Source organism: Passer montanus, unplaced genomic scaffold (assembly GCF_014805655.1).
Source record: "Passer montanus isolate IOZ18808 unplaced genomic scaffold, ASM1480565v1 scaffold55, whole genome shotgun sequence".
Taxonomy (NCBI): domain Eukaryota; kingdom Metazoa; phylum Chordata; class Aves; order Passeriformes; family Passeridae; genus Passer; species Passer montanus.
In genome coordinates, this window is record NW_024370485.1 from 3468841 (window position 1) to 3494605 (window position 25765).

At 42.3% G+C, this 25765-nt stretch overlaps 1 protein-coding gene across 1 annotated transcript; it reads right to left on the reverse strand.

The window, feature by feature from the left end:
- Positions 1 to 924: 924 nt before the first annotated feature.
- Positions 925 to 24701, reverse strand: ISX (intestine specific homeobox). Its single transcript, XM_039725484.1, has 5 exons — positions 24469 to 24701; positions 16643 to 16879; positions 5816 to 5967; positions 1829 to 1945; positions 925 to 1161 (listed from the first exon to the last, which is right to left on the reverse strand). The coding sequence occupies exons 1-5, from the start codon at positions 24638 to 24640 to the stop codon at positions 925 to 927; spliced, it is 915 nt and encodes a 304-aa protein (XP_039581418.1). The 5' UTR covers positions 24641 to 24701.
- Between the last annotated feature and the right edge of the window lie 1064 nt (positions 24702 to 25765).

Here is a 25765-nt window from a genome sequence, read left to right on the forward strand (position 1 = left end):
AGAGAAAAGCACCATATGTTGGAAGGGGATGAGTATTATGTAAGTAACAGGGATAGAGACATTTTGAAAATAGGCAGACCGATCTCATTATTTATCTACAATTAAACTAAACTGTGGGGTCATATCATCCTATTAGACCTAGCAGATTAAACTCAGGCTGTCTCTTTTTGTTATTGTTTCTGGGGGAGTTTTGGAGCTTTCTTAATTTAGGTCAAAAAATGAGAGGCTTCCTCATAAGCATTTTAATTAACCAGCTGAAGAATTCTCTTGCCCCCAGAGACTTGCAGTACCAAATCCAGACCTCAGACTATAATATTTCAGTCAGATTGTTTGTTCCCCTTTATTCAAGTCAAAAACACAGACAGCAAATCAACCCCCCTCCCCCGCATTTAACTACTTGGAAAAAAAAAGTATCTTGAAAGTTTGATTTTTGACCTAAACATGTTCTTTGCAGCAGCCCAGTACATGAAGACCAGAATGTATGACAAACGTGACCAAAACCTGCAGAGAAAAGCAGTTTTGGCTGGACCTTAGGCCTATGTACACTTTATCCCAGTCATCTTTCTGCCCCAAGCCATCGGTGCTTGGGGTCATCCAGTGTCTCATGGCTGAGTAAAATCCCAGTCCTTTCACAGGGCTGCTTGGTGCACTGTCCCTCTAGGGAGAGGCTCTTGGTTGAAGGGTTGGGTTTCCACGGAGCATGCTGCTCCTCAGGGAGATGAGGAGCTCCATTCTGGTCCTCGGTGCCTCTTGCACACATCCATTGGGCTGTGGCAAGTCCTGGCAGCATCCTCCAGGATGGTGACCTGGCACCAGGGCCACCCATCATCCCAGCAGGTTTGTTCGAGGAGAGGAGCCGCACACCTCCAGGGAGAACATGAGGAGAAGGGCATCCCCAAAGCCCCCACTGCCCCGTGTCCTCCTCTATGAGGAGCTGGCACAGATACTGCTCCTTTCCAGCTTGTGGGGTAGCAGCGCGCCGTAAGGGGGCAGGACATTGAAGAGCAAGTATGGTTTTGGGAAGGGCAGCAGCTCCACGTGGTGGGGAGCGAAGGAGAGCGTGCTGGGCAGCCAGGCAGTTGTCAGCTGTCCTTGCAGTGGTGAGTAGTATCCCACGGCAGGGTAGGACACAGAGAGCTTTCTTGGCATCAAGCTAGGAGCCTTTCAAGAAGAAAAGCATAGTCTTAGGTGAATCAATATGGACTTTACTTAAATGAAATTTACAATCAACCTTATTTGTTTCCCTGGTGATCAGTAATTAAGAAGAAAAGTTTAGAAAAACAGACTTTCTAAAACCCAGTAGTGTTTTGTCACCCAGGACTCAAAGCAAAACACTCTTTCTTTTAGCTATGAAAAAACCTGTCAGGGAAAGAGCCTGTATGACAGCCTAAAAAATAACAGTCCTGGACTGCTAAAGCACAGGTCAAGGTACTGGTCAGCCTAGCCAAGGCTGAATGCTGTAAAAAGATTCTGTCTGTAAAGGAACATGGGTTTGTGGCTGCAAATGTCTTAGGTCCTCCTCTTCAGGAAATTTCTGATTATAAAGACATTCTGAATCAAAGTATGATTTACAGGCAAGTGATTTAGGAGCAAAATGGGGAAGGACCACCCTACAATAGACACCTCACAGAATATTTATGAAACAGGTTTAAGTCTATAAAGAAATGTATTATTTGATCGGTAGATTGATGGTGGGAATTTTTGTCATCACATTACCAGTTTTGTCTTTTGCAGTGCTCCTTCTCTGGGATAGTCCCATGGCATTATTGGTGAAGTAATTACCTGGCTTTCCCTCAGTGGCTTTGACACAAAAGTGTCCAATACTCACTGTGATATCTGACTTGGGAGCAGGAACAAAATCAACTTCTGTCAGATACTGAAGGCCACCAAAATTGCTGAACTTTTCATGTTTCCTCCACTTTGCTCGCTGATTCTGGAACCAGATCTGGATAAAGGCAAGAAAGAAAAGGTACAGAAATTAGCAGAATATGAGGGAGGAACTTCTCAAAGCCAATTACTTTCCCTAAACTCTGAGCACCACAAAACACTGGCTCCAGCTCAGCAAAACCAGGGGCTGGATCTGAAGTAAACCACTGGGTTTGACAGAGCACTTTTCACACTTTGCATAGCATATGGGATCTCTGGACCATGATACCTTGTTTTCTATTGTAGCTCACAGAAGAAATAGGATCACCCTGTTCAAGGAAAGACAATATTGCAGGTTTTCCAGGGCTCTTTGGGGAGAGCAGATCCTTCTGTGGAGAAAACTCTGCAGTGGTCAATGCACACAGCATTCTGTTTTCCCTAGAAGGTGTGACATCTCATGACAGAGCTCTTCCACCCTGTTTCCAAGTGAACAGACTGGGAAAAGATCTACCTAGATGTTTTGCTGGGCTGCAATAAAAGTGTGTCACCAGTGGAGATGTAGTAACAGGGTTCTACCTACGTTTAGCTGGTAGCATTTGGAAATTCGCATAAGGGACCTAAGTGAAAGACCCAAGGGGATCACTCAGCAATCTGAGTATGCTGTCAGTAGTCTCTTTTGCACTGGAAAGCAGACAACTAATTTTCTCTGGGGAGTTCCTTTCATCTGTCAGCTGATTTGACCAGTCTGCCTTCTGGCAGAGGCATAAATGTATTTATTGTGCAGCTGCAGTTGTGCATCTTGCTGCACTGCTGTCAAAAGTTGAAGCCTCCTTCAACTGTAGTTTGTAGCTTGCTAAGGGACTTGCTGTTTGAATGTAAGCAAGTGGCTCACATGAACACAAGGTTTTGTTTATTGAATTCAGGTGCTACTGGATGTAAATATGTACATATTTTAAGCCAAATCATGAACAGTTCAGTTATTTCTCCATCTCTCACCCAAGAAGTAATGGGAATGTCAGGAGCCCTTTGCTATATTGCTGATAGTTAGCTGCTATATTGCTGATAGTTAGAAGTATCTGGGGTTACTGAGAGGACAGTTTTGTTTATCTGGGTTTGCATGTGTCTAGAAACTGCTTAGTCTGTATGAACTTTTCCATTCCCTTCCTACCATGCAGGAGTTATATGGTGAAACAGAACCATTTAACATTCACAGAGTGATAGAGGGCAAAGGGGGAACTCCAGCCAACATTCACTCTCTGAAGCACTCCTTCTAAAATCTGCACATGGGATAAAGTTCTCACTTCATGGATTGCTTTATTTAACTAAAGGCAAAGATTTTAACACTTCTCAGACCACACTGCTCTTTTTTCCCCAACCAGCTCTCAGCACCCTTGCATCTAAAATGATTTCTCCATACCCAGCACGAGTCCTTTTAATTGTGTTTTAAACCTATTCCTCATGCTCTGTCTACCTTTATCAACCAAATACACAGAACCATAGACTGGTCTCAGTTGGAATGCATCTTTTAAAGAAGATTTAGTTCCAACGCTTCTGCTGTGGGCAGGGGCATATTTCACTAAACCAGGTTGCTCAAAGCCCCATTCAGCCTGACTTTGAACACTTCCCATGATGGGAAACCCACAATTTCTCTCGGCAATCTGTTCCGGTGTCTTGCCAATCTCACCATAAAGAATTTCTCCTCATATACAAAATAAATCTACCTTCTTTCGGTTTCAAACTGTCACTAATAATCTCACCATAAAAAGATGAGTTTGGCAGTGTCTATTTTCATGAACCAGTGCTGATAAGCATAAAATATGTTATATTTTCTTTAACTCTCCATTAACAAAATATGCCGTCCTTTTCACAGTTTTTGCCAAAAATCAATGTTTGTCTGACAGGCCAGTCATTATCTGGTTGTCCTGTTTACCCTTTAAATACTGACACATTAGATTTCTTCAAGGCCCCTGGAATGGAATGTCTCTCATGCTCCAGAACTGATTAAATATCAACACTGATGACCTAAACTACTTCTCAAGCAGCTTTTTCAGAACCACTGGAGGTAAGTTACTTAGATGTGTAGATTTAAAAATACCTGTCTGTACCAGCTGTTCAACATTATCCTTATAGAAAGTGCTACCTGACATATTTCCAAGGATAGAGCAGAAATTATGACTGAACATCTTTGCCATTTATGCATTATCCTTGACAGTCCTACTGTTTCTACAAAGCAACAGATCAATATAATTGATCACTTTGGGGTTTTTTTTTTTGGTCTTAATTGACTTTTATTGAGTTTTTGATCCTTAATTTTTCTGACCAAAGATTTGGCCTGTACCCTCCTGCTTTACTTATTTATTTTTTTATAATTTCTTGTTTCTCATGTTTATTCATACAGGATTCTTAATTTTTTCTGTGTAACACACAGTTATACAGTCTCATCTATCCATTTAAGCTGTTTCACATCAATCATAACTTTTGTTCTTGATTGGAGGACACAAGATTTTTCACAGTTATGAAGGGTTTAATTTGGTTCCCAAATGGTTGTTCACTTACTTTTTTGATAGTTAAGTTATATTTCTGAGATGATTTAACTTACACAAAGCTTTCAGCTTTGTGAAAACTATTTCAAAGTAGCAAGAGCACATGCAAATTCTATGTGTGCTGTTTGATTTGTGTGACAAATGCAGTAAATTAAAACTACAACTTGTAACTTGAACCTAAGTTACTGCTAATTTTTAGTTCTGTGGCTGATTTCCCTTTCTCAGCCAGGATGAGGTGAAAGACAGAATTTCCTCTGTCATGTATAACGCTGTCTGAATTGGGAATTTGCCATCTGCACTTCATACATGAGGGACTTTTTACTTCTTTCATTTATATCTCAGGTTGATGTTTCCTGTAATAACTCATTTTTATTTTTCCCCATACATATTATAAACATTTTTTTTAAAACAGACAAATACCTTGTTCTTTCGTGTGATTCATTGTTCTGTGGAGAACACTGGCTGGCAGCTCAGCTTGTCTTTTATGCCATTGGAAATGCATTGTTGGAGTACTGGTATTGCTAATGGGCATATTGTGGCAATGCAGGTCTAATTCTCCCTGTCACCTAACGATGAAGCAATATTATCATGGCTAGTCAATAGTCCCAGGCATGTCATAGTCAATAAACAGCTCTGTGTTGAACTTTGATTGTTACAGAGGGATATATGCAAAGAAGTACACCAATGACTATAGCATTGCTGCAAGAGCAGAAACTGTCTCATGCAAAAATCATCACTACAGTGCTTGGTAGGCAACACCAAATGCCAATACAGAGTGGTGCATATATTTTAATGTAGCAGATTTCCCATGCAGTAAGAATTTGGGGTCAATTTTTAGCTCAGTCAGCTAAATTTTTAGCTCAGTCAACATTATATTACAACTAGGGGAAACTGGATTAGTTTCTGTGCACTGCAATTATAGCCAGGGCATTTATAGCCTGTCATATCGAAATACAGAACACTAAGAAGCACTTCCATTTTGGCAACTATTTTCACATGTTTTGAGACCCTGTGGAAGATGGATGTGGATGACAGTTTGTACTGGATGAGTATTAACCTATAAATGGCTGATAAATGATTAATAAATATTTTCATAAATGGCTGCTCTGTCACTACAGAGTCCAACAGGTTACTCATAACCATCTCTAACTCCTACTTGCTATGCATTTAGTATGCTTAGAGCTCCTGTTAACCCTTTGATTAATTCCATGTGGTTAGTCACAGCTGGGCGAAAAATACCTCTTTTCCTATTTGTAAAAAGAGAACAGTGACAGTGGTTTCATCTGTAGGGTAAGAGAGAGGTCACGTATCTCATTGGCATTGCCACCCAGGCATAAACTATTAAGAATGCACTCCAAATAATGAATGAATTGCAGTGAACATAGCCTTTTGGAGACACACTGTACCTGAACTCTGGCTTCTGGGAGGTTTATCTTTGCTGCCAGTTGATTGCGAATATGGACATCTGGGTAGTGAGTCACTTGGAAAATTTTCTCCAGTTCCTGGAGCTGCTCAGCTGTGAACGTTGTCCGGATTCTTCGTTTCCCTTTCCTCTCAGCTGTGAAAAACAAGGAAAGATGTATTAGTTTTTACAGGAAAAGGCCACAGGACCACAAGAAGATTCAGAGATGCAGCAATTTCTGCATATTGCTCTGCAGTTGGGATGGCATCTACAACTCCTTCTAGACATGTCCTTATCATAGGCTCCTGACATTCTCTAGCAGACAATGTGAATGCACTCCTTTATTATGAAAGGAATGAGTCAAAAGTGTCCATTTGTACTTCTAATTCCATGGATCCACTACATGTCAACAGCTACAAACACCTATGTATTTTAACCACATGAGCCCTGCAATGAGTTTGTCACCAAAGTCCTTCAGTGTTGGACCAGCCATTGACCCCTGACTGACTGCGTTCTCTTCCCATACCATTCCTGCAGCAGCAGGGATAGCCAGCAGTTTATCTCTGCTGTTGCAAAGAAAAGGTATTTTTCTGACTGTACCATTGTGGTGTGGGGACTTTCTAAACAAGCTTAACCTAAAGAACTTAACCTTAAGAATAAGGCCTTAAAGCCCATGCAGAAGTTTAGGTGCTGTGAATTCCAATGCTCCATTGCTTCACCTGTTGCAGTGTGATCACAAAAAGTGATCACTTCCCTAAACACTCCTGTAGTGTTTTGAAAAGGCCCTCCTACACCAGGATACTTTACTTAAATCACAAACTCTGTGTAGCACTTGATGTAAGTTAGAATGAGGTCTCTGTTGCTCTCAAATGATGTTGAAGGTCTTGCAAGGAAGAGGAAGAAGCAGCTGCAGAATGTGGAGTTCAGCCTCATCCCAAAGCTAGAATCTTCTCTGATGCACAAATGGAGTGTCCTCCAGCTGACACAGAGTGACCAGCACAAAAAGCCATACCCCAAATATTATGAATCACAGGGTTTTTTCTACTGAGCTCAGAAAGCTGCATCTGATGGGTGCATAAAAATTCTATTATTATTTTACTGACTGTGATGAGCTTCCTACTCAGTGACCTGAAGTAATTCTTAATGAAACCATGTTGTTAGAGAAAATTGCTATTGTGAATGGCTGCTTTTGGTCTTCCATGGTCTGATGACAACTAACAATTCATACTATGTAACTAGAGGCATACTCTTTCTAATGGGAACAATTAACTAGCTTAGCCCCTCAAAGAGGGGCTTGGTATCTTTTTCCCCTTTTGTTCAGCCATTAGCATCCTTTGGAGGGCTAAAACAGTGAAAAGGTAACTAAACACCTAGGCCAATATAAAGTGAGCTCTGTGGCAACCAGAAAATGACATTTTTCATTCTGTAAGCAAAACCTCATTGTGACTCTGTTGACACAGAAAATAAGGATTAAAATATTCTGTTCATCAGCTTGGTAGGAAGGAGCCCAGACACGATACCATTGTGAATATTTCATCTTTTCTAAACCTTTTGGGGACTTTGAAAGGAAACCAGTCATGCAACAATAACTGAGGAGTGTCATTTATCATGATTGTCAGTACTACCATGTCTCAGAAACAGCCTAATAAAGCTGATGTCCAACACAGTTAAATCTGTATCATTAGACTTTCCACCAGCCTATCAAAGTACTACTCATTAAACTGCAGCACTGGCTTCAGTCTCAAGAGAAAGATGTTATTTCCACTGAATCTTGCTGGCACTATGGGGGCAGAGACTTGAAATGAGAAATATTTGTGTTTGTTTATGCTGAAGGTACAAAGGGCACCTTCTCCTAAGAAGCCCTGATTACATTTACTTGAACCTTCGAAGCTGGCTAAGTGAGCCAGCAGTGAAGCTAAGAAGCCCTGATTACATTTACTTGAACCTTCTCAAAAGATTACTGCAAAGGGGGTTTATTGCTATATGCAAGAAAAGGGAAATATCACTGCTGACAGTAGAAATCTTAAGACACTACATCCCCTGTAGATAAGACAGGGTTCCCAGTTCATAATGGTGTTTCTTGTCTGGAAGATTTTCACCACTCATTTAACATATGCTTACTATATTCCATCCTGCTGGCACCTGAGAAATGTCCAGGACTAGAAAACGTGACTTCAGAGAGACACATGAGCTTCTGGTGTCTCATACCAGCTTCTTGGATATGAAAATGACCCTTATAACTTGGTGATGAGCAAATGAATTTCCCTATTAATCCACTCTAAATCCTCCACATTTTTCCTTCTGGAAAGGTGAACTGTATTATAGACAAGACTCTTATGTAAGGGGAGGATCTGCACAGTGCTGAGAAGTATCAATCCTACTGAAGCCAGATGTTGCAAAGCTGAAACTCATCAGACTGAACAAAACACAGTAACACAAGGTGAGTTATGGGCCAGTAGAGACTGAAGGACTGACTTTGATTTTCACTACATATGAAATTAAATTGCTAACAAAATAGACTCCTGTGAACTAATCAAGACTTCTGCCAGCAGGGAATATAGAAAACTGTATTTTTTTCAACAAGTAATCAGTCATTCTATTTTAATTTTTAAAAAAACTATTAAGAAATGCAAAAAATCTGGGACTTTATGTTAACATTTTCTCTTGCAAGATGAAACTTTCTCTGACTGTAGCTTTGATAGTTCCCTTTGCCTTGGGACCTCAGCTTAGAGATCCCATAGCAAACAACAGCATTCAGAATTACAGTCTAATAAAGAATGTGGGTGGAAGATGTAAGACTAGGAAGTGTTGGAAGTGTAACTTTGGCTTTTCAAATGTGGCTCTAGAGTCTCTGGGGAAATAAGACTCTGTCTGAGTTTCCTGAGCTATTTTTTATGCAAAAGCTGGGGATATTCAACTGTGCTTTTATGCTCTGTGAAAGTCATTTGCAGGTTAGCTGGCTGTTGAAACCAAGCCTGAAAATACGAGGCAGCTAAATGTGTCAGCATTTTCAGATGCTTAGAGATACAGCTGTCTATACATTGCCTTACTGTTGACATTGGAAGGGCCAGATTCCCCATGCTGATAAAGCAGTATAGCTCCTTTAAATTCAGTATCAGGCTTATTTGTCCTTTGCAGATCTGCTTTATTATTAGGTCAGACTGGAAGCAAGTTGGAACACATGAACTTTGTAGAAATAGAGATTCTTCTTGAAGGTGCACGGTGGAAGGATGAGATCAATGACTACAAGTCGCAGCAAGGGAAATTCTGGTTACATAATAGGTTAAAAAAGTTTTCATAATGAGGGTAGTCTGATGTGGCCCAGGAGAGGCTGTGAAGTTTCTGTCCTTGCAGATACTCTGAACTTGACTGGTCAAAAGCCTAAGCCACCTGATTTAAGCTGACCCGGCTTAGATTTGGGTTTGGACAAGATAGCTTCCAGAGGCCTCTCACAACTTACTTTGTTATGTAATCCCTGGCCTCCAAATAATCATATGAAGTAAAGCCCCCCCATCATTCCTTCCCTAAAAATTAAGGGAACTTATGGCATTAAGGCCTTAAACTAAGCACAGCGCAAAGCATCTGATTTGCAACTGCTTATATACACAGTTTTAGCTGAGCATATTGCAGCTTATTTTCACTGTCCAGTATGACACAGTTTCAAGAAATTTGAGGCATGAGCAAACCAATACTGATGGCTACTTCTTGTAAAAGTTTGTTAACATTTGCAGTTTGTAAAGCAAAAGCTGCGCAGCTGCAATAATGCTATACTTGGGGAAAACTTCTTCTGGACTACATTCTGTAGTAGGCAAATAACCTGTGGTACACCTTGCACTGCTGTTTCTTTGCCGCATATCTGAACCAGCTAGAAAAACGCTGCCTCAGGGAGATCTCTGCAACTGCATGTCCCATTTGCATTTACCCCAGTAACAGCTAGGACTGTATCAAACCCACTTCAGCCATACACTGGAGGGACAGGGAATTAAAAACACAGGAGAAGGGCTGGAAATAAGTACTAGCACATATTTGCCTTGAAGTAGGTAATCCAGAGAGATGAAAAGTGGTAGGATCAGTTTATCTCACTGCAATCCTGCAATCTTCTTTGTCATTTGTGGACAGACACCCTCTCACAGTATGCGACAGCCAGATCCAAAGATTCCGCATCTTCTTTGACAAGGAGAAAGCAGTTACATAAGCAAGCAAGTGGCTTTAGCTATATATCCTCAGAAATACATTTTTCTCTGTGTAACAAAGTTGACTGTATCAGTTTTTTCTCAGAAAGAAACTCAGGTGTGTTGAAAAAGATCCTCATTATATCGGGTTAAGTTCTGTTTCATCCTTTTTTGCCTTTTTCAGAGAAGTTAGTCTCTCTCTCTCTCTTCTTTGTAATTCAGATATGTGGCCCCCCCAGCCAGTTCCTTCTTGTGGCTTTTCTGAATGTTGTTTTCTTGTGGTGAGATTCTGCTCATGGCAGACAGCCCCATAGCAAAAACCTCCCGTTATTACAGAGTGCTCATGGCATCAGGACAAAACCTGCTTGTCTGTATACAGGGATGTGCCCATGGCAGTCCCTCTCCTAGTTAAAGAGGTGGTTCATGGCTTTCAAAAGAGCTTGTGCTGCAATATTTAGGCATGAGTATTGCAGCGTGGCTAATCTTTAATAAAGTGGTTTTTCAGCCTGAGAAGGACTGGCATAGCCAGTGAGACTGATCCTAATTGGATGGGTACAATGTGCTCCAGATAGAGCCTCCTGCTAGTGAAACACAGCATTTAGCATCCAGCTGCTGCCTGTTCAGGCATTGCCAAAGTTAATTCAGAGAATTACAACTTGAATTTTTAAAGTCTTGACCTCTCCCCTTCAGTCCAAAACTCCTTCATGTAGAGTTGCTTCTACCATGGCGCTGAGTATGGCGCCTAATCACCTGACATCAAGACTGAAATGCAGAGATGTACAGACTTCAGTGGTGTGAGCCAAAAATACCAGGCTAGAAACCTGTTTAAGCAGGCTGTACAGTGGTGGTCAGGGGAGTTTCTTAAGTCTGCTTAAGTCTGTCAGAAGAATAGAGGAGTTGGCAAGGAACAGACAGTATGTATGAAACCATTCATGCGAACGGTTTGTTGTGGAGGATCGTGCTCACCATCAACCTTGAGTCCCTGGTGAATTTAACCTTTCCTGACTGCCAGAAAAGTGATGACAGTGTTTACAAATGCTGCTGCCTGAAATGATGGTGAGCATAGCTCTGGCACAGCCAGTGGTCAGCAGAGTATCTGAAAGAGGAAGCAAACCATCAGATCTGTACCTAGGCCAAAGGGCCGGCACCTTCATGGACTCCTTCAGGCGAATGCAGATTTGGGGTAGATGCATGTGTAGGTTCTCTATGCAGCCAAATCTCAAGCTTGACACTTTCATTTCAGTGAAGGTCTGCTATAGTCAAACCTCACCTTAAGGATTTGGGGTAGGTGCATGTGTAGGTTCTCTATGCAGCTAAATCTCAAGCTTGACACTTGACACTTTCATTTCAGTGAAGGTCTGCTATAGTCAAACCTCACCTTAAAAGCAGTGGCCAGCCTAAACCAATAATGGTTCTCACCAAAGAAAACACATTCCCCACCACTCTCTGTCCAAAACCCTTGTGAGAAGCCAGCCATTTGCAACAGGGAGAAAGCTGAGTTTATTGCAGGTTGCACAGACAGCCTGTTTTTTCCTTTATTCCTGATCTTTGTGATTATTTGTGCATGCAGATATCTAGACACCAATCAGGAATGTTTAGTTATATCCCTGCCTCTGCTGTTTCCCCTTTAAGCATAAAGGGCTTGCTAAAACAGTAGGTAAAAGACCTGCCCTCAATTTCAAAGAAGAGTAATAAACAGTATCATATCCCAGGGCTTTAATAAAAAGTTCTAGGACAATTTTGGAGAACCAAATACTCATTAAGACCTTTGAAGTAAATGAATCATGATGTGCCATGAGCTTTACAAGTGGTTACACCATACAGATTCTACTAGAAGGAACAAATTAACCTCTGGGTCCTGTGTAATGTACCCTTTGGATCCAAAATTCCCCGGAAAGAAGGGACTGCTTGAGGAAAGTGTTGAATGTTTACATTTGCTTTAAATAAATAAAACTCCAAACCCAAAACCCATGAAGAAACAACACAAAAGGAATTTATGATAGTCCCCAGCTGCTGACAGCTTTGCTTTTTTCAGTGCTTACTTGTACCAGTGAGACTTCTATGTGAGCGGAGTTTGAAGGGTGAGAGTAAAGGATTCAGGTTTTCATTTAATATCCAGGATGTCATTATAAACAGTGAGTCTTCAAAGAGGGAGAAAAAAAAAAGAATCAGCCTTCAACAATACCTCAAGTAAATGCACCAAAACAAGGTCAATGGTCTGGGGCATTTCCAAGTGTATATAGAGGAACACTGCACTTTAGAGACAGAGAGCTGCAGGGACTATTCACACAGATAAACAAAAGGCTGGTAAGACAGTTAATGGCAGCCAAATTATATATATGGGCTTTTTTTTTTTCTCCTGCTTTTCCTTTTCATTTAAAATTGTTTCCTTTTGTTCTGCAGGACAATGAGATGCTTGTGCCCTTTCTCACAGTCCCATTGGTGTAGTCTGGGCAGCTGATACTTATCTGGGATTGTGATTGCACAGTGCTTCATTGTCTCTTGGGTGTTTCAGAAATGCATTAAGGTAAGTCAGCATATTGGGGAAAAGAATGTTCCATGAGAGATAAACCATGCTGTTTCATAGGGGTACATGAATTTGACCATATTGTCCACAAATGAACAGTACAAGTGAATTTATGACTTCAGAGAAAACATAAACATTGAGCTAAGGATGTCTGCAACTGGCATCAGTACAGAGGGAACATGACTTATACTGGACTTCCTCCAGAACTGAGATTATCTCTATACTTTATGTTGTCTTTATGAAAATTGCTGCCAGAATTCATCAATATGCTTTGGGATCACAGATGCTATCATAACAATAAAACAATTAGATAAATAAAAAGATCCCTGAGCTCACAGTCAGCAATGTGCAAAAGATTTTTGCTATGGAAATATTTGGGTGATGTTGACTCATTAGGGCAGCCTCCTCTACAGCAAATAATGAAGACATGAGCTGCAGGACATAACATGAACCTCTGAACCACATGTGAAACTGAACCCCTCAGTTTCTGGTGGAATTAGGATCCAGCTCTGATAATTGAAGCATGATCTATGCAGTCCTTGAATTACTGCCCAGAGAAGAAATCCCACAGGACCAGACATCCGCCAGCTCTGATAATTGAAGCATGATTCAGTCCTTGAATTACTGCCCAGAGAAGAAATCCCACAGGACCAGACATCCACCTGTGTCTGACGGTGATATGGCTACCTGGCTTCTCCAAGGTACCAATTGCTCCTTTGCTTGAGCAGAAGACTGGAACCATTATCTGTGTGCAATGCAGGGCACACTCACACACTGCCTTTGGATGTGGTTACAGTGCACACCTGCCCAACGTATTCAATCAGACCTAGCATGTGTAAAAGGCTCATTGCAAAATGATTGCCCAGGAGGATCCAAACTAGGCTGGGATCCTGACTTGGCAATCTCCACCAGGAGCTGCTGCAGGCAGGCAGGTCAGGTAGGCATGGAGGTGTGGTATCCTCTCAGGCTCGAGTGCTCTACTCTTCTGAACTGGCAAGCTGAGTCCCAGGGAGGTCAGAGCAGAGAGAAGTAATTAAAAAGTGGGAGTTCAGGATTTGGGTGTTCACATAGACAGGGGCTGAGAGGGTGACCAACAACCACAAGAGTTTGCCCTGCTTGCTCTGACGTTTTGAATTCCTTGGCAGCGATGGTGGTTGCACATGGCAAAGGGGCTGCAATGACTCATCTCACAGAAGCTGGCCCAAACAGAGCCTGTACCTGCAGCTTCAAAGTAAGGCCTTCTTTCAAATGATCTCCTTCTAAACCAGATTTTATCAAAGCTGTTTCTCCTTCTAAAATGGGCTTTACAAATGCTGCTTTCCAAGAAACTAGGTTTTCTGAAAAGCGTCTGCTGAGATTTCCATGCAGAAGGCCACAGATGAAGGCATACAGCATTCAGAATGAAGGCACCCAAATTCAAGTAAGGGTTTAGCAAAACTAAATGCCAATGTTAGCATGTCTCTAGCATATGAGGCCTCTTCTTTTTTTTGCTTACAATGCAGCCTCTAAGTTCAAAGTACAAGAGGCATTGCTTCCTGCAAGTGGTTTGTGATAAGGGCATAAATCTATTTAGCCTAAATGACACTGCATTTCTAAACCGCTTAGTGGCAGAAGCCATTTTGTGAGAAAAGAAAAATTTTAGGGAATTGTTACAGAGTTTCCTGGAAGTGTGCTCCCAATCTCATATTCAGGGTCACAGTCGGGCTGCTCTTATCTCAGACCCCATGCCCATGAAGGAAGGAGGCTGTTGTTGAAGCCTCCTCCTCACCTTTCTCCTCCCACACAGAATAGAACCAAGGTCCAGCTCTCCTGCCTCCAAGGTGATTGTATGGCACACCTGATTTCTTCTATTCCCTGACAACTAAACAGATGTGTGTGTCTAGACAGAGCCCAGGGTCCTTCCTCACAAACCATCAATAGATGTGTGCTAAGAGAGAGAGGTGAGGGAAAGCCCCTCTAAGGGCTTCTGATGTCTTTTCCTGATGTCTTTTCACATCAGAAAGGTCTCCTGCTGCTGAGGTTGGTGATGTTCCTCTGAGTGTTCACAGACATCATTGGTGTGGGGTGAGGGAGGTCCTGGGGACACCTCCATGGATACAGTATGGGCATTTGGGACTGCCAAGGTGCCTTGTCAGAGGACCTGTAACTCACCTGCAGCTGCCATGCCAAAAGCATGTCTGAAGACCCCCACAGCTGACAGGTGCATAAAGAGAAGTTAATTTGCTATCAGCTGGACAACAGACTGCTTCCAGGGATGATGCAGTCTACCCTTCCTGCAGATGCTGTTGCTGACTTTGTCTGAGAAAGGTGATACCTGCCACAGCCAGAGGCAGGAGAAAAAGAACTGCCAGCTCTTCCCCTGTATTGTAAAGTGGAAGAAGGGGACTGAAACTTGAGATACAGGAAAGAATTTTAAACCCAGGCCTCCAGCTCTCTGCTAGGAATGACATAGTGTATGAACAGGATCTGAAATATCATTGTTTGCACACTACAGGGAAAACGTCAGTCCAGTGCTTTAGGATTCTCCCTCCTTCTCCAGCCAGTTTCTATCAAAGGCTTGGCAACTGCAGGAACCAGTAGTCTAGAAGATGGCAGATCATTAACCTCCGCTTGGCTTCAAAACCTCACTGTATCAGGGAACAGAGGGATTTTGTTTAAAATGCCTTTAGAACACACGCTGCCATTGAAGGGGGCTGCTCATGTTGGCTCCGTTTTATGCAGATAATTGCATGCTTCCTCCCCTGCTTTACTGATGAGGCTGGTACCACCATGCTGCTGGTCAATGAGGCTAAGTGCCAAGGCAGGATAGCCACCTCCCAGCTATGGTGTGATCCTCCTGGCTGGAGACTCCCTCATATAGAGAATATGTGAATATTCTACTTTTATACTCAGAGGCAACTCTGAGAGCCAGATGCATACAGCCCTGGCTCTTCTGTGAGGAGGCCACATGATTTAGCCCTGCTGTCATGAGCTGTGTGCAGCTTACAGGGCAGAGGAAAGCTAAAATTTCCAGTTATCTTACAACACTTCTCCCTGCATCAAGACTGATGGCTGTCTCGTGCAGGATGAGGAGGTGACAGCAGCTTGTCACAAGACTCATGTATACCATGGCAGCAGTGGCAGAAACAAGGATTTTCTTTCAAAAGTATTTCAAAGAAAGTGTTGCTTCTCCTGCCAGCTTGCAGAATATGGAGCAAGGATGATGTGTGAATCTCAGGAAAGCCAGCTGAGTAACCCCACATCTGCCATCTTCAATGGACTTAAATGAAATGCCTTCTTTTCCCTGGAGTAAATAATAACAAACTATGCAAAAACACCTTTTTGCTGCTGCTGAAAACCTGTTTTCTGGAGTGTAGTACGAATGTCTGTATTTACTTTTCCTCAAACACAAAGAACTTAGAGAAATTTTTGTTATATGCTGCTAATTAATTGCCTGTTAGGAACTTGTCTTGCTCAGGTACCAGGTATCTTGCTTAGCCTGAAGTCTCTGTGCAACACATTGGAAAAGGATATTTGTATTGTCAAACCAGTGCTTTGGCTAAGAGATAGACCACGATTTACCAGTGCTCACAACTAATTAAATTAGCAGATTCACCAATGTGGCCAGCATTGAAAATTGTGCCTGACACATCCTGCCAGATCTATTGCCTGTCGCCAGTTTTCCTGTGTGCATGCTGGTGACCTCTTCATCACCTCTACAGTGGGTCCAAGGTGTACAGAACACATTGAGCTGACTCGGCTGATTCACCAGCCTCTCTCCCCATGTTGTGCAATGCACATTTTCCAGGAAATGGGCATTGCACAACCCTGGCAGTGAGGCTCAGAACGTGGTAAATCCTCACACCCCAAGCAGGAGAGCAATAAACACCCAAAGCAGTCCCTACCTCTAACATGGGTAGAGTTGGTAGGACTGAGCTGGAACTTTAGCTCAAAGAGTGGCTCTTCAGTCTTTTGATGGCAGGAATGAAGAACTGTCTCTGTGACTCATCCAAGAGCTATAACCATCTACTGTGACTCAGCCAGTGGAAACACTCGTGCTGTCTGTTGCTTGGTATTGCCATATACATAATTGTAAGATAACAGCTGTGTTTTGGGGCATTGAAGGGGAAAGTCTGGATACAGAGGCACTCACCATGAAGTGGATGGTCCACTGGGAAACCACATAGCTGATCTTCCTCGTGTTTTCTTTTGCCTTCCAGACGTTCACGTCCCGTGTCCTCACTCAGTAAGGACGCTGGGTTGGCAGTAGGTCTTCTGCAGGGAGTTGCCTGCACTCTCCTTGCTTTGGCCATGGGTGCAGCACACGTGGTGGGAAGAAGCATTTTGGCTGAAGGCAAGTCACAGTCAGACTGACTCTGGCTGCTGGAATCTGTGAAGGACACAGCACAAGACAGCTTTGAATAAAGCAGCCACCATTCAGTGCACCTTCCAGTTTGTACGAAAAAAGTGCTCTGGCTATTGTACCATTCAAACCTGGTCATATTTAAAATGGCCTTAATCCTTCTGTGCTGTACTTCAATGCCAAGATTACCTCATGTTTCAAACACAGCATCTTGGTGAATTTGACCCCCAAATCTTGCCTGTTTTCTGCTTCTTTCCACCTTAAAACTTTCAATGGTCCTTATAAAGAGATTTTTTTAAAAAGGACTGTAAAAAATAAGGAGACATAACCAAAGGTCGAGAAATCTCAGCTTCCCTGTCAGCATCCAAATCAGTGGCTGCCTTTTTGGAAGAACTTGGACGCAAAGTAGATATTGAGCTACTCTGAAAATCTGTCAACAAGATTGCCATGGAATTTGCTGGATGCCAAATGCTTTTAAAAGTCTGGTCCTTTCTTAAATGTCCTTGTAGGTACATCTACCATATAGGAAAATGGGCAAATCAATAGGCTAAAAGTCAGTGTCTTCCCCAATTCAGGTCCCTCTGTCCTCGTTTCTCCATCTGATTTAGGCATTAGACAATTCTAAAGGCAGCCTTTGCCCATGCTGTCAATAGTTCCCCTCTGCCTTTGTGACAAGTGATGCTGGTGATATCTAGAAAGGTAATGACAGCCAACTCATCTTTGTGGAATCACCTGCTTGCTCTTGTTGACAGGACAAACAGGAGAAGCATGTGTTGGCCTATATTCACAAAGTGCAGCTGTAACATTAACTTAGATTTGAGCATGGACATTATAAACAATCTCTACAGTAACCTCAGCAGCAATCAGTGATGTCATGTGCTAGGACACCTGACCCCAGGTGCTGAGGAAATTGGTCCCAGAAGCCACAATCTTTCTTCAGTCATGGTGCTGCCTTATTACTAATATACCACTACCTCAGTGTATAGCAGGGGCACCACAAAGATCTTCCAGATGACTTCTCTCATGAATGTAATATGAGTTCTTACTCCTCCTTATGAACGTAGCAGACCTTGCACAGCCATGCACTGAAATGTAACACGCTGGGAAGCCTCGAGGTTTAGCCCTCATGAATGTAATATGAGTTCCTACTCCTCCTTATGAACGTAGCAGACCTCGCACAGCCATGCACTGAAATGTAACACGCTGGGAAGCCTCGAGGTTTATGCAGTGGGCTGCCTGTGGCTTTTAGCATCCCAAGAGAGTTACACCAAATACCCCACTCTCCACCTCCCTTTTCTATACTACAGCCTTGCCATAAACCCTGATGCTGAGTTTTTGATGTGCTGCCTTTGGTGGCTGCAATCATGGCTCAGTTGACTCTTCAGAGACAAGACATCTGTGTCTGTGCTGCTTTAATGGCAAACCTAGAATTTGCTCTAGCTCTCCTCCCCATCTGGATTTCTTTGCTTGGAAAACCAGAGTAAAAGGCAACACATAAACATAATGTGTCCATTGGGGAATTTAGGTTTCATGGTTTGAATGGCCTGGGAGAAAATATGACAGTACAGGTTTGTCTGCTATTATTGCCAAAGAACATTAAAATCCTAATGTAATAATGGACTGCACTCCGGAGCAGCCTCCCACAAATGGGCTCTGAAGTTTGCTGCACCTGTGGGTGGTCCCCTCTCCCTTCTCATATCTAAATGGCAGCAGGTGTGAGCCACTACAGGCTGTACTCAAAGACTCCATTTTTAAATATACATTTTATGTATATATATGATATATATATATGTTGTCACATCTGGCATTCGCAAAACATATAACTTTTTAGACTTGTTAGAGATTTATTTTCTCAAACCAACAAGTTCTATTTGAAAGCAACTTTGGAGTAATGATAATTATAACATCTGGAGACAAAGTACCCAATTCTGATTCTGCTCTCACTAAGAGCTCACACAATAGGAGTTTTATAGAGGGTTGACACTTACATGAAGAAAATGTCTTTTCAAGACAAAAACTAGCCAAAGCTTAATTTCAATAAAGAATAGTTGTTCAAATGTTATCTATTTAAAATATCTCCAATCTCTGAGTAACCTTCTAAACACAATTACATGTGTACAGTCATGGGGATCTTAAAAACCTGGCCCACCTCTGCATTTGAGGCACATTGTGCAAAATGAGACTAATTTTATTCCTTTAGTATCAACTAACTTTGAGTTTTCTGGTGAGAAGACAGGTGAGGTTTTGAATATTATTTGTGGGATAGAAGAGAAGGATAGACCTGGTAATGGTCACTATCATGAAGCAGGGGTTAAATAACAGATGATCAGAGGATATCAGCACTGGCATAGGTTCTTAGCCCAGGATTTCTATCTTAGTCTCCCATCCCTAAATTACAGACTATTTGCACTCCTTTGCCAGATGTGATGCTGTGAAAAATCATATGCTACAAAAGTGATGATGCTTATATCCTACAGTAATGAAAAATGTTAGGGTAATATAAAGCACCTAAGCAAGGTGCTCTTATGGGGAGTGATTAAAGCTTTCTAAGAATGACATTGGCATTTCCTAAATTATGGAAGACTTTTTATATATCTTTATTCTTTATATACAACTTTCCTCCCTGGTATTTTTCCTGAGATGCTCACATACCCCAGTGATGAGCACAAGCTATGTATAAGCACGGACAGAGCAATTACAGACTGAAGTAGAAAGAACAAGGAGGAAATGGAAGACAGTCCCAGGCAGATCAGAAAATCCCAATGTCTCCGTGAACTGGTGAAAAGGAGTGGGAGGATCTGTTGTTTGATATCAAAGAAGTATGAATCTCAAAGTAGGAACCTCTGGATTAATCAAGCAATTTTTCTGGAGGATAAGATGGAAGGCAGATAATACGGAGTTTACAGCACATAGATGAGAATTAGGAGCCCCAACCCTATTTGTATTGCAGCCTTCTCTGGTGTTTGTTGTTCTGACCAAGTAAAAAGCCTGCCTGAAGTGGCTGCTCTTTAGGTCAGCTTGAATTTTTTTTGGTACACATTCATGTGACTCCAGCAGGAAGCTCTGAAAAACAACTGTAAACTGGCATGGGGCAAAACTTCTTCCAGAGAATGTAGTTTTCTTTCTTTTTTTTTTTTCCCCAAAGAAGACAATGACATTTCAGCCCAGCATAACATGAGATACTTGTTACTGTCATGCACAGAAATTACTTTGACTTGTGGCTCAAAATGATTTTTTTGTCTTGACTTTCAGTTGCATAGGAAAGGATGGACAATTTCAGGCAAGATAGTAGGGTTTCACTTTGAAAGCAGAGGTTATTTCAGATGACCTAAGTTCCATTTAAGCCTTGTGTAATCACTGGAGAGAGACAGACCTGAGGAGGCAAAAGGTTTATGATTTTAGGGTCTTACTAAGGCTGTGAACAGGGAAGAATCTATCACTGAGAAATGGAAGCATATTTGTATTGGGTGTTGTTTTTTTTTCTATTTCTTCTACATATTTTTCTTCTTTCTTATTTTTTTGCTTTCCAGGTTTACTGGTTTTCCTTGCAGTAGGTGGGGTGAATTGGTCTGATTGGCCAGATGGTATCTGTTGAGTTAGATTCCTTCATTTTGTTTCCTCTTTAGTGATAAAGATGGGTGGAGTGTTGCTAAAGGTGAACAATCACCATATTGACATTTGTGTGTGAAGTGGTGGTTGTATTCCTATTAATTTGCATATCCTTAATATGATGGAGCATAACACAGGTAGAATGAGGAAATTACCATATCTGTTACTGCTTTCACTATTAATTTCCCAGGTGTAACACTCTCATCCCAAGCTTTCCCTGACTTGATAAAGGATCTCCTGTTGGTAAAACCTCACTGGCAGAAACCGGGGGAGTAATGAACAATCAGTTCAGATGTAATTTCAAGTACATTAAAATCAGGTTCCCAGGAACTTCAGAACAACTTTTTTCTTTTTCTTTTTTTCTGAAATAGGCCTGATATTCTTCTGTATTTTGAATGAAAAAGTTGGCACAAAGGAGGAGATCAGCACTCACTGGGTGCTTAATTGTATTCCTTGCAAAGGCCATGGTTACCCTTTCTAAGCATTGTGACAAAAGGTTGAGAGGAAAAGCACAGACTGCATACTAAAATGTCTTCTTGTCCATAGTTTTTTTTAAAAATTTGCTAAGAGTCTTTCAATGATTTCAACAGCTTCAATAACTGCAGCTCCAGGTCCTCTTGCTGTTGTGTTTCTGCAATGAACTCCCCTATGACTAGCACTGCAACTGAAAAGCCAAATGCTTCAGAGAACATTGCACACTCCTTATTCCAAATCCCACTGGAACCACACTCATAAAAACATATGAACTTAGGAGTCAGGCCCAGAGATCCTCCCATACAGGATCAAGCCCCACCATTCTGTGAGACGCTTGCACTGTACATCACAACATCCTTTTTGTCAGAGACTCAAAATAATTTGTTAGAAGAAACTTCTAGAAGTCATCTGATCCAGAACCCATGGGTTTTCTTGGGAAACTTGGTTTACACCCCTCATTTAGAATCCTAGGTTGGAAAAGACCTTTAAAATCATCGAGTCCAAACATTAGACCACCAAGTCAAGCCATTTCTGACATCCTGCATCTTCTGCTTCCCTGGTCCTACCCATCTCCTCAGCTCATAAGGACTAGATTTAGACTCCAGAACAAGTGTGATCTTGGTTCTGAGGCTGCCTACATCAGATGGTAATTTCTGTCCTCAGTATTTACCTTACAGTAGCCTATGTGGGTCTTCCTGTCTCATATGAATCATAGCTTTGCTCAGATAAATACCATAGAGGATTGTGGGGAATGTTCTTAAAATCCTTAGTAAGATATAACTAACCCCTGACCTGTAGTACTTCCTTCTTTGCTGCTGCTGAACTCTTAAGAGAAAGCAGCTGGATTTGTGTCCCATCCTGGAATTTCCAGCAAGTTCCCTAGCTCATTTCAGTTCCCTGACCTTGGCCAGCACTGAGCCATACGAGATGTGGCTGATTATTTGCATAATTTTTTAATGACAGTGTTATATGGCGTGAAGCTGAATGACTTAGCTGGAATACAACAATTATCCCAAGACGTACAGCACTTCTGAAATAAATATAACTTATCTGAATAAATCACAGTTCTGCTCAGAAAGCAAAGGGTAATAAATTTAGGGACCACATTCTTAGGTAAGAAACAAATAGTGAAAAAGTTTTGATTTTATTTTTTTAAACTTCCTTGATCAATTGCAAGTACAAAGTACAACATTTTGGACTATTTCTGCAGCTTTCCTGTTTTTCCACATCCAGTAACAATTAAGTGAATCTTCACATGTATATACTGTTTTCATTAGTTAATATTCCACATTGCCTTAAGTTTATTAATCCAGCCTTGCTTTTTAGCAGGGGAGAGGAGCCACTATGCTCTCCTGCTACAGCTACAGTCTCTCTCTGGTGTGAAGGTGGTGAAGAAAAGCGAAAGGCAAGGCCTGGTGGTTCTGCCTGCATTGCTTTTGAGATGAAAAACTCACTGTATGCTCAGGTGGACCCTTGTGCTTGCACTTAGCTAAGACACACAGTAAAACTGGGCTTCAACATACTGATTGTGAAAAAGACTTAATGTAAAAAGGTCCTGTCTCCGTTCCCAGAGAACACTCATGTTGCTGAAATGCAGCTCTGTTGCCCACATTGTGAACAAGCACCGACTGAATTTTCAGTGGTGTTATTTGTCTCACTTTGGATCCAGTGGCACAAAGTGACTGCCACAGGCCCTCAGGAAAGGACTTTCAGCTCACAAAACCACACTGCCAGAGCTCACAGCAGCAATTCTCCCCTTTCACAACCTTCGGCACCAGCACCAGCCACGTCCTTGTTCACCTCTACAAACTACCAAGTTCTTGCTTCTCTCAGGACTGGTTGTCCAGTTCCAGTTGGCAAAAGCAGCTTAAGGAAACCTCCAAATGCTCCAGTCCTCCAATAGTACCAGTGGCAAAACAGGCAAGCAACACTTGCCAAAGCCTTCGGCAACCTCATTTTATCTTTGGAACAGCTTTTTCTTTGAACAGATGACCTGGAGAGGTCCCCCCAAACCCCAGTTAGCCTATGGTTCTGGGAAAAAAACCAGCAGAATGCTGTCTGTCTTTCCCAAACACAAGTTTCCATGGAAAGCTACAGTTGTTGGCATGAAGGCAGCAGTGGTATGTTCAACCCCAATGCTGTGAGGTGAGTGGTGGGCTGGCTGCCACGCAGTGAGGAGACGAGTTATCCTTTGTCACAGATGAACAAAAATAAGTCCAAATCTTGCACAAAGCATGACTAAGACTCAGTGTTAGGGTGCTTGAGTCCAACCCCAGTAACCAATGTTACAGCAGTGAGTAGTTTCCCTTACCATTAGGTCTTTTTGCTTTCCAGTCCAGGTCGGTATCCACTTTGGACATAAAAAGAGATGAAATTATGCGAATATGCAAATAGGCAATGGTTTCTTGGACTGGCAGGCTTTTGGAAAAAGACTCTCTCCCTTGCTAATGGGTGGCTCATCCAGTGTCCTGGGAAATGGGGTCCTGATCCATGAAAGTATCTCTCTATATTACAAAAACTAAAGTGTAGCATTAAGCTTTATTGAAAGCAGTTGAGTGAGAGGTGAGTGAAAATTTTGTGCCAAAAGTCCAGGTCATTTTTGTTTAAATGGATCTCCTTGTATACATGTCTGTTTCTTATGGAAAAAGCAGATCCAAAAAGACGAAAAATACTTAATCCAGAAAATGGTGGATGTTGTTCTTCATTTAAGGAAAGAAGGAGACAATTTCTGTGGGGTAAAAGTTCACTCAAGGCCAGAATAACTAAACTGTGAAAACTGAAGTCAAAAAGTCTAATGCACTTGCTGGTTTGCTAAGATCAAAGTCAAGCAAGTTTTCTACTAGCTGTTTTTATTTAGTTCATGAAAGAACCTAGTGTCCATGATGATTAAAAAAAAAATTATTAAACATATATGCTTTCTCTCTTCTTATTCCAGCAATTGGGTTCTAACACTCCCGGTAGCTACGATTACCCTTACAGATCGTTTCTCCTGCTTGAGGGTGAGTGGTCAAATTTATTTTAAAAGTATGCTGATGTAAGATTTGGCTGTAATTCCAGACAACAGTCAACTTCTGGTATAAGTGAAACTCCAAAAATTTTGTTAAGCTGCAGCAGTCTTAGGCTCACTTTCTGAGTCTGAATACCTGGCCTTACGGCACACATTTCTTTGTCTTTCCCTCCCCCCTACCAGATAACAAGAGTATTGTTTTTTAAAAGGAAAGATGCTGTATTTTTTATACTATATAAGCATTCCTCACTGGAGAGAGCTACCTGAAATAACTTGTCAGGTTGCATACTCACCTCTCCAATGACATCGAAGCTTTGCAATGTACCAAACCCCAGAGTCCAATCTATTGCGAGGTTGAAAGCAAATTATTTTCAAAATATTATTTCTGCATGTATAATGAATGATTTGTACCCAATAAGGGGAATCCCAAATTCCTATAAAAGTTAAAGAATTAAAATTCTAGATGACAGCATTTGGGATCAAAAAGCAAGGAGCATTTTGATTAAGTTGTGTGACTGGTACTTACCAAAGGCCACCGGTGACCCTGCTTTTAGGGACGGAGGTCTCTCAGCGTAGCTACCTCTGTTCCTGCTTTGGCTGCTCGGGACAGTGCTGGCAGAAGGTTTCTTTAAGATTTCCTCAATGGAAAAGGACAGGCTGGGCTTCCTCTGTGCGGCACACGCCCGGGGGTCCGTCATGTTCCTGCGCAGGTGGCCGTGGGACGCGGAGCGCTGTCGCGCAGCATGCCCGGGGACACGCGGCTGGGATGGCCCGGCTCCCTCCCCACCCATGCCCGCTGGCCGGGCAGCGCTGGCAGCGGAACAGGGCTCAGCACGGCTGAGCACAGCCCAGCCCAGCACGGCCCAGCACGGCTCAGCACAGCCCAGCACAGCTCCTCGCTGCTGATGGCCCTGGGACCGGCACCTGCGCTCCCTGCCCCTGGGGAAGGCTCTGTTGGAAGTGGGGGTTAAAAGTCTCACCAACCCCACCCACTGCGAAGCATTCCCCCTGGCTCTCGTGTTTGCGGAGCTCTGAACAATCGCACGGCTATTCCAGGAGGAGGTGTGCTCCTTGCAGAACCAGGAGAAAAATGTCCTGGGAAGGGTTGCCTCTTGTTGGTGAATCCTGTTTGTGGGGTAGTTATCTTCCTTTTCTGCTTTCAGGCTGAAACCTGCAAAAAGCCCACTGGATTTCTTAATGGACTTAAGAAAATAATTGGCAGGACAAATAATTGACCCTCGGGCCATTTACTATCAAGAGAGACAACCTGTAAACTTCTCTTGCATACAAGGAGGTGTCACATATGAAAAGCTCCCTCCCCAGCAGTTCCCAGGTTTTCCTTCAGCCATCCCTCCTAGCCATCAGCTTTGGTTCAGATTCGCTTTTCTTCTATTGTGAAAACCCTTTGAACTTTCCAAGCAGGTGCTTTTCAACATCATTCCACCTTATCAGTCGCAAGAGAAAAAGAGATGGCCCTTGCAACACGTGTAGGAATAGGAATTAGTGCCTTCTAACCCCCACCTATACTTGTAAAGAGAAAACATTATTTTCTTTTCATCCTGAGCTATGAGGCAAGCTAGCTTGATAATCATCCTACCAGTTGCTTAAGCCTCCCAATTAGGCATCCAGCACAGCGGGAGATTTCCCGGTTAATGAGGGTGAATACCTGTGATTCCTCTCCTGAGCCACTTCTATCTTCTTGTTAATTTTTATTTTGGGAAGAATGTGGTTAGATACACTCCTGTTCCTTCTCTCTCCCTCCCCCCAGGGGCATTTCTTGCCTTCTTCTGGGATTGCCCCTCACCTTTAAAATTGCTATGGTC

What these genes read in the sequence shown, in the direction of transcription:
- ISX (XM_039725484.1), bottom strand. Translation starts at nt 24,640, where the DNA reads ATGACGGACCCCCGGGCGTGTGCCGCACAGAGGAAGCCCAGCCTGTCC. An exon ending in TCCCAGAAGCCAGAGTTCAG is followed by an intron (nt 1,946 to 5,815) that starts GTACAGTGTGTC and finishes GCCTTTATCCAG; the next exon opens with ATCTGGTTCCAGAATCAGCG. An exon ending in CTCCCAAGTCAGATATCACA is followed by an intron (nt 1,162 to 1,828) that starts GTGAGTATTGGA and finishes TCTTCTTGAAAG; the next exon opens with GCTCCTAGCTTGATGCCAAG.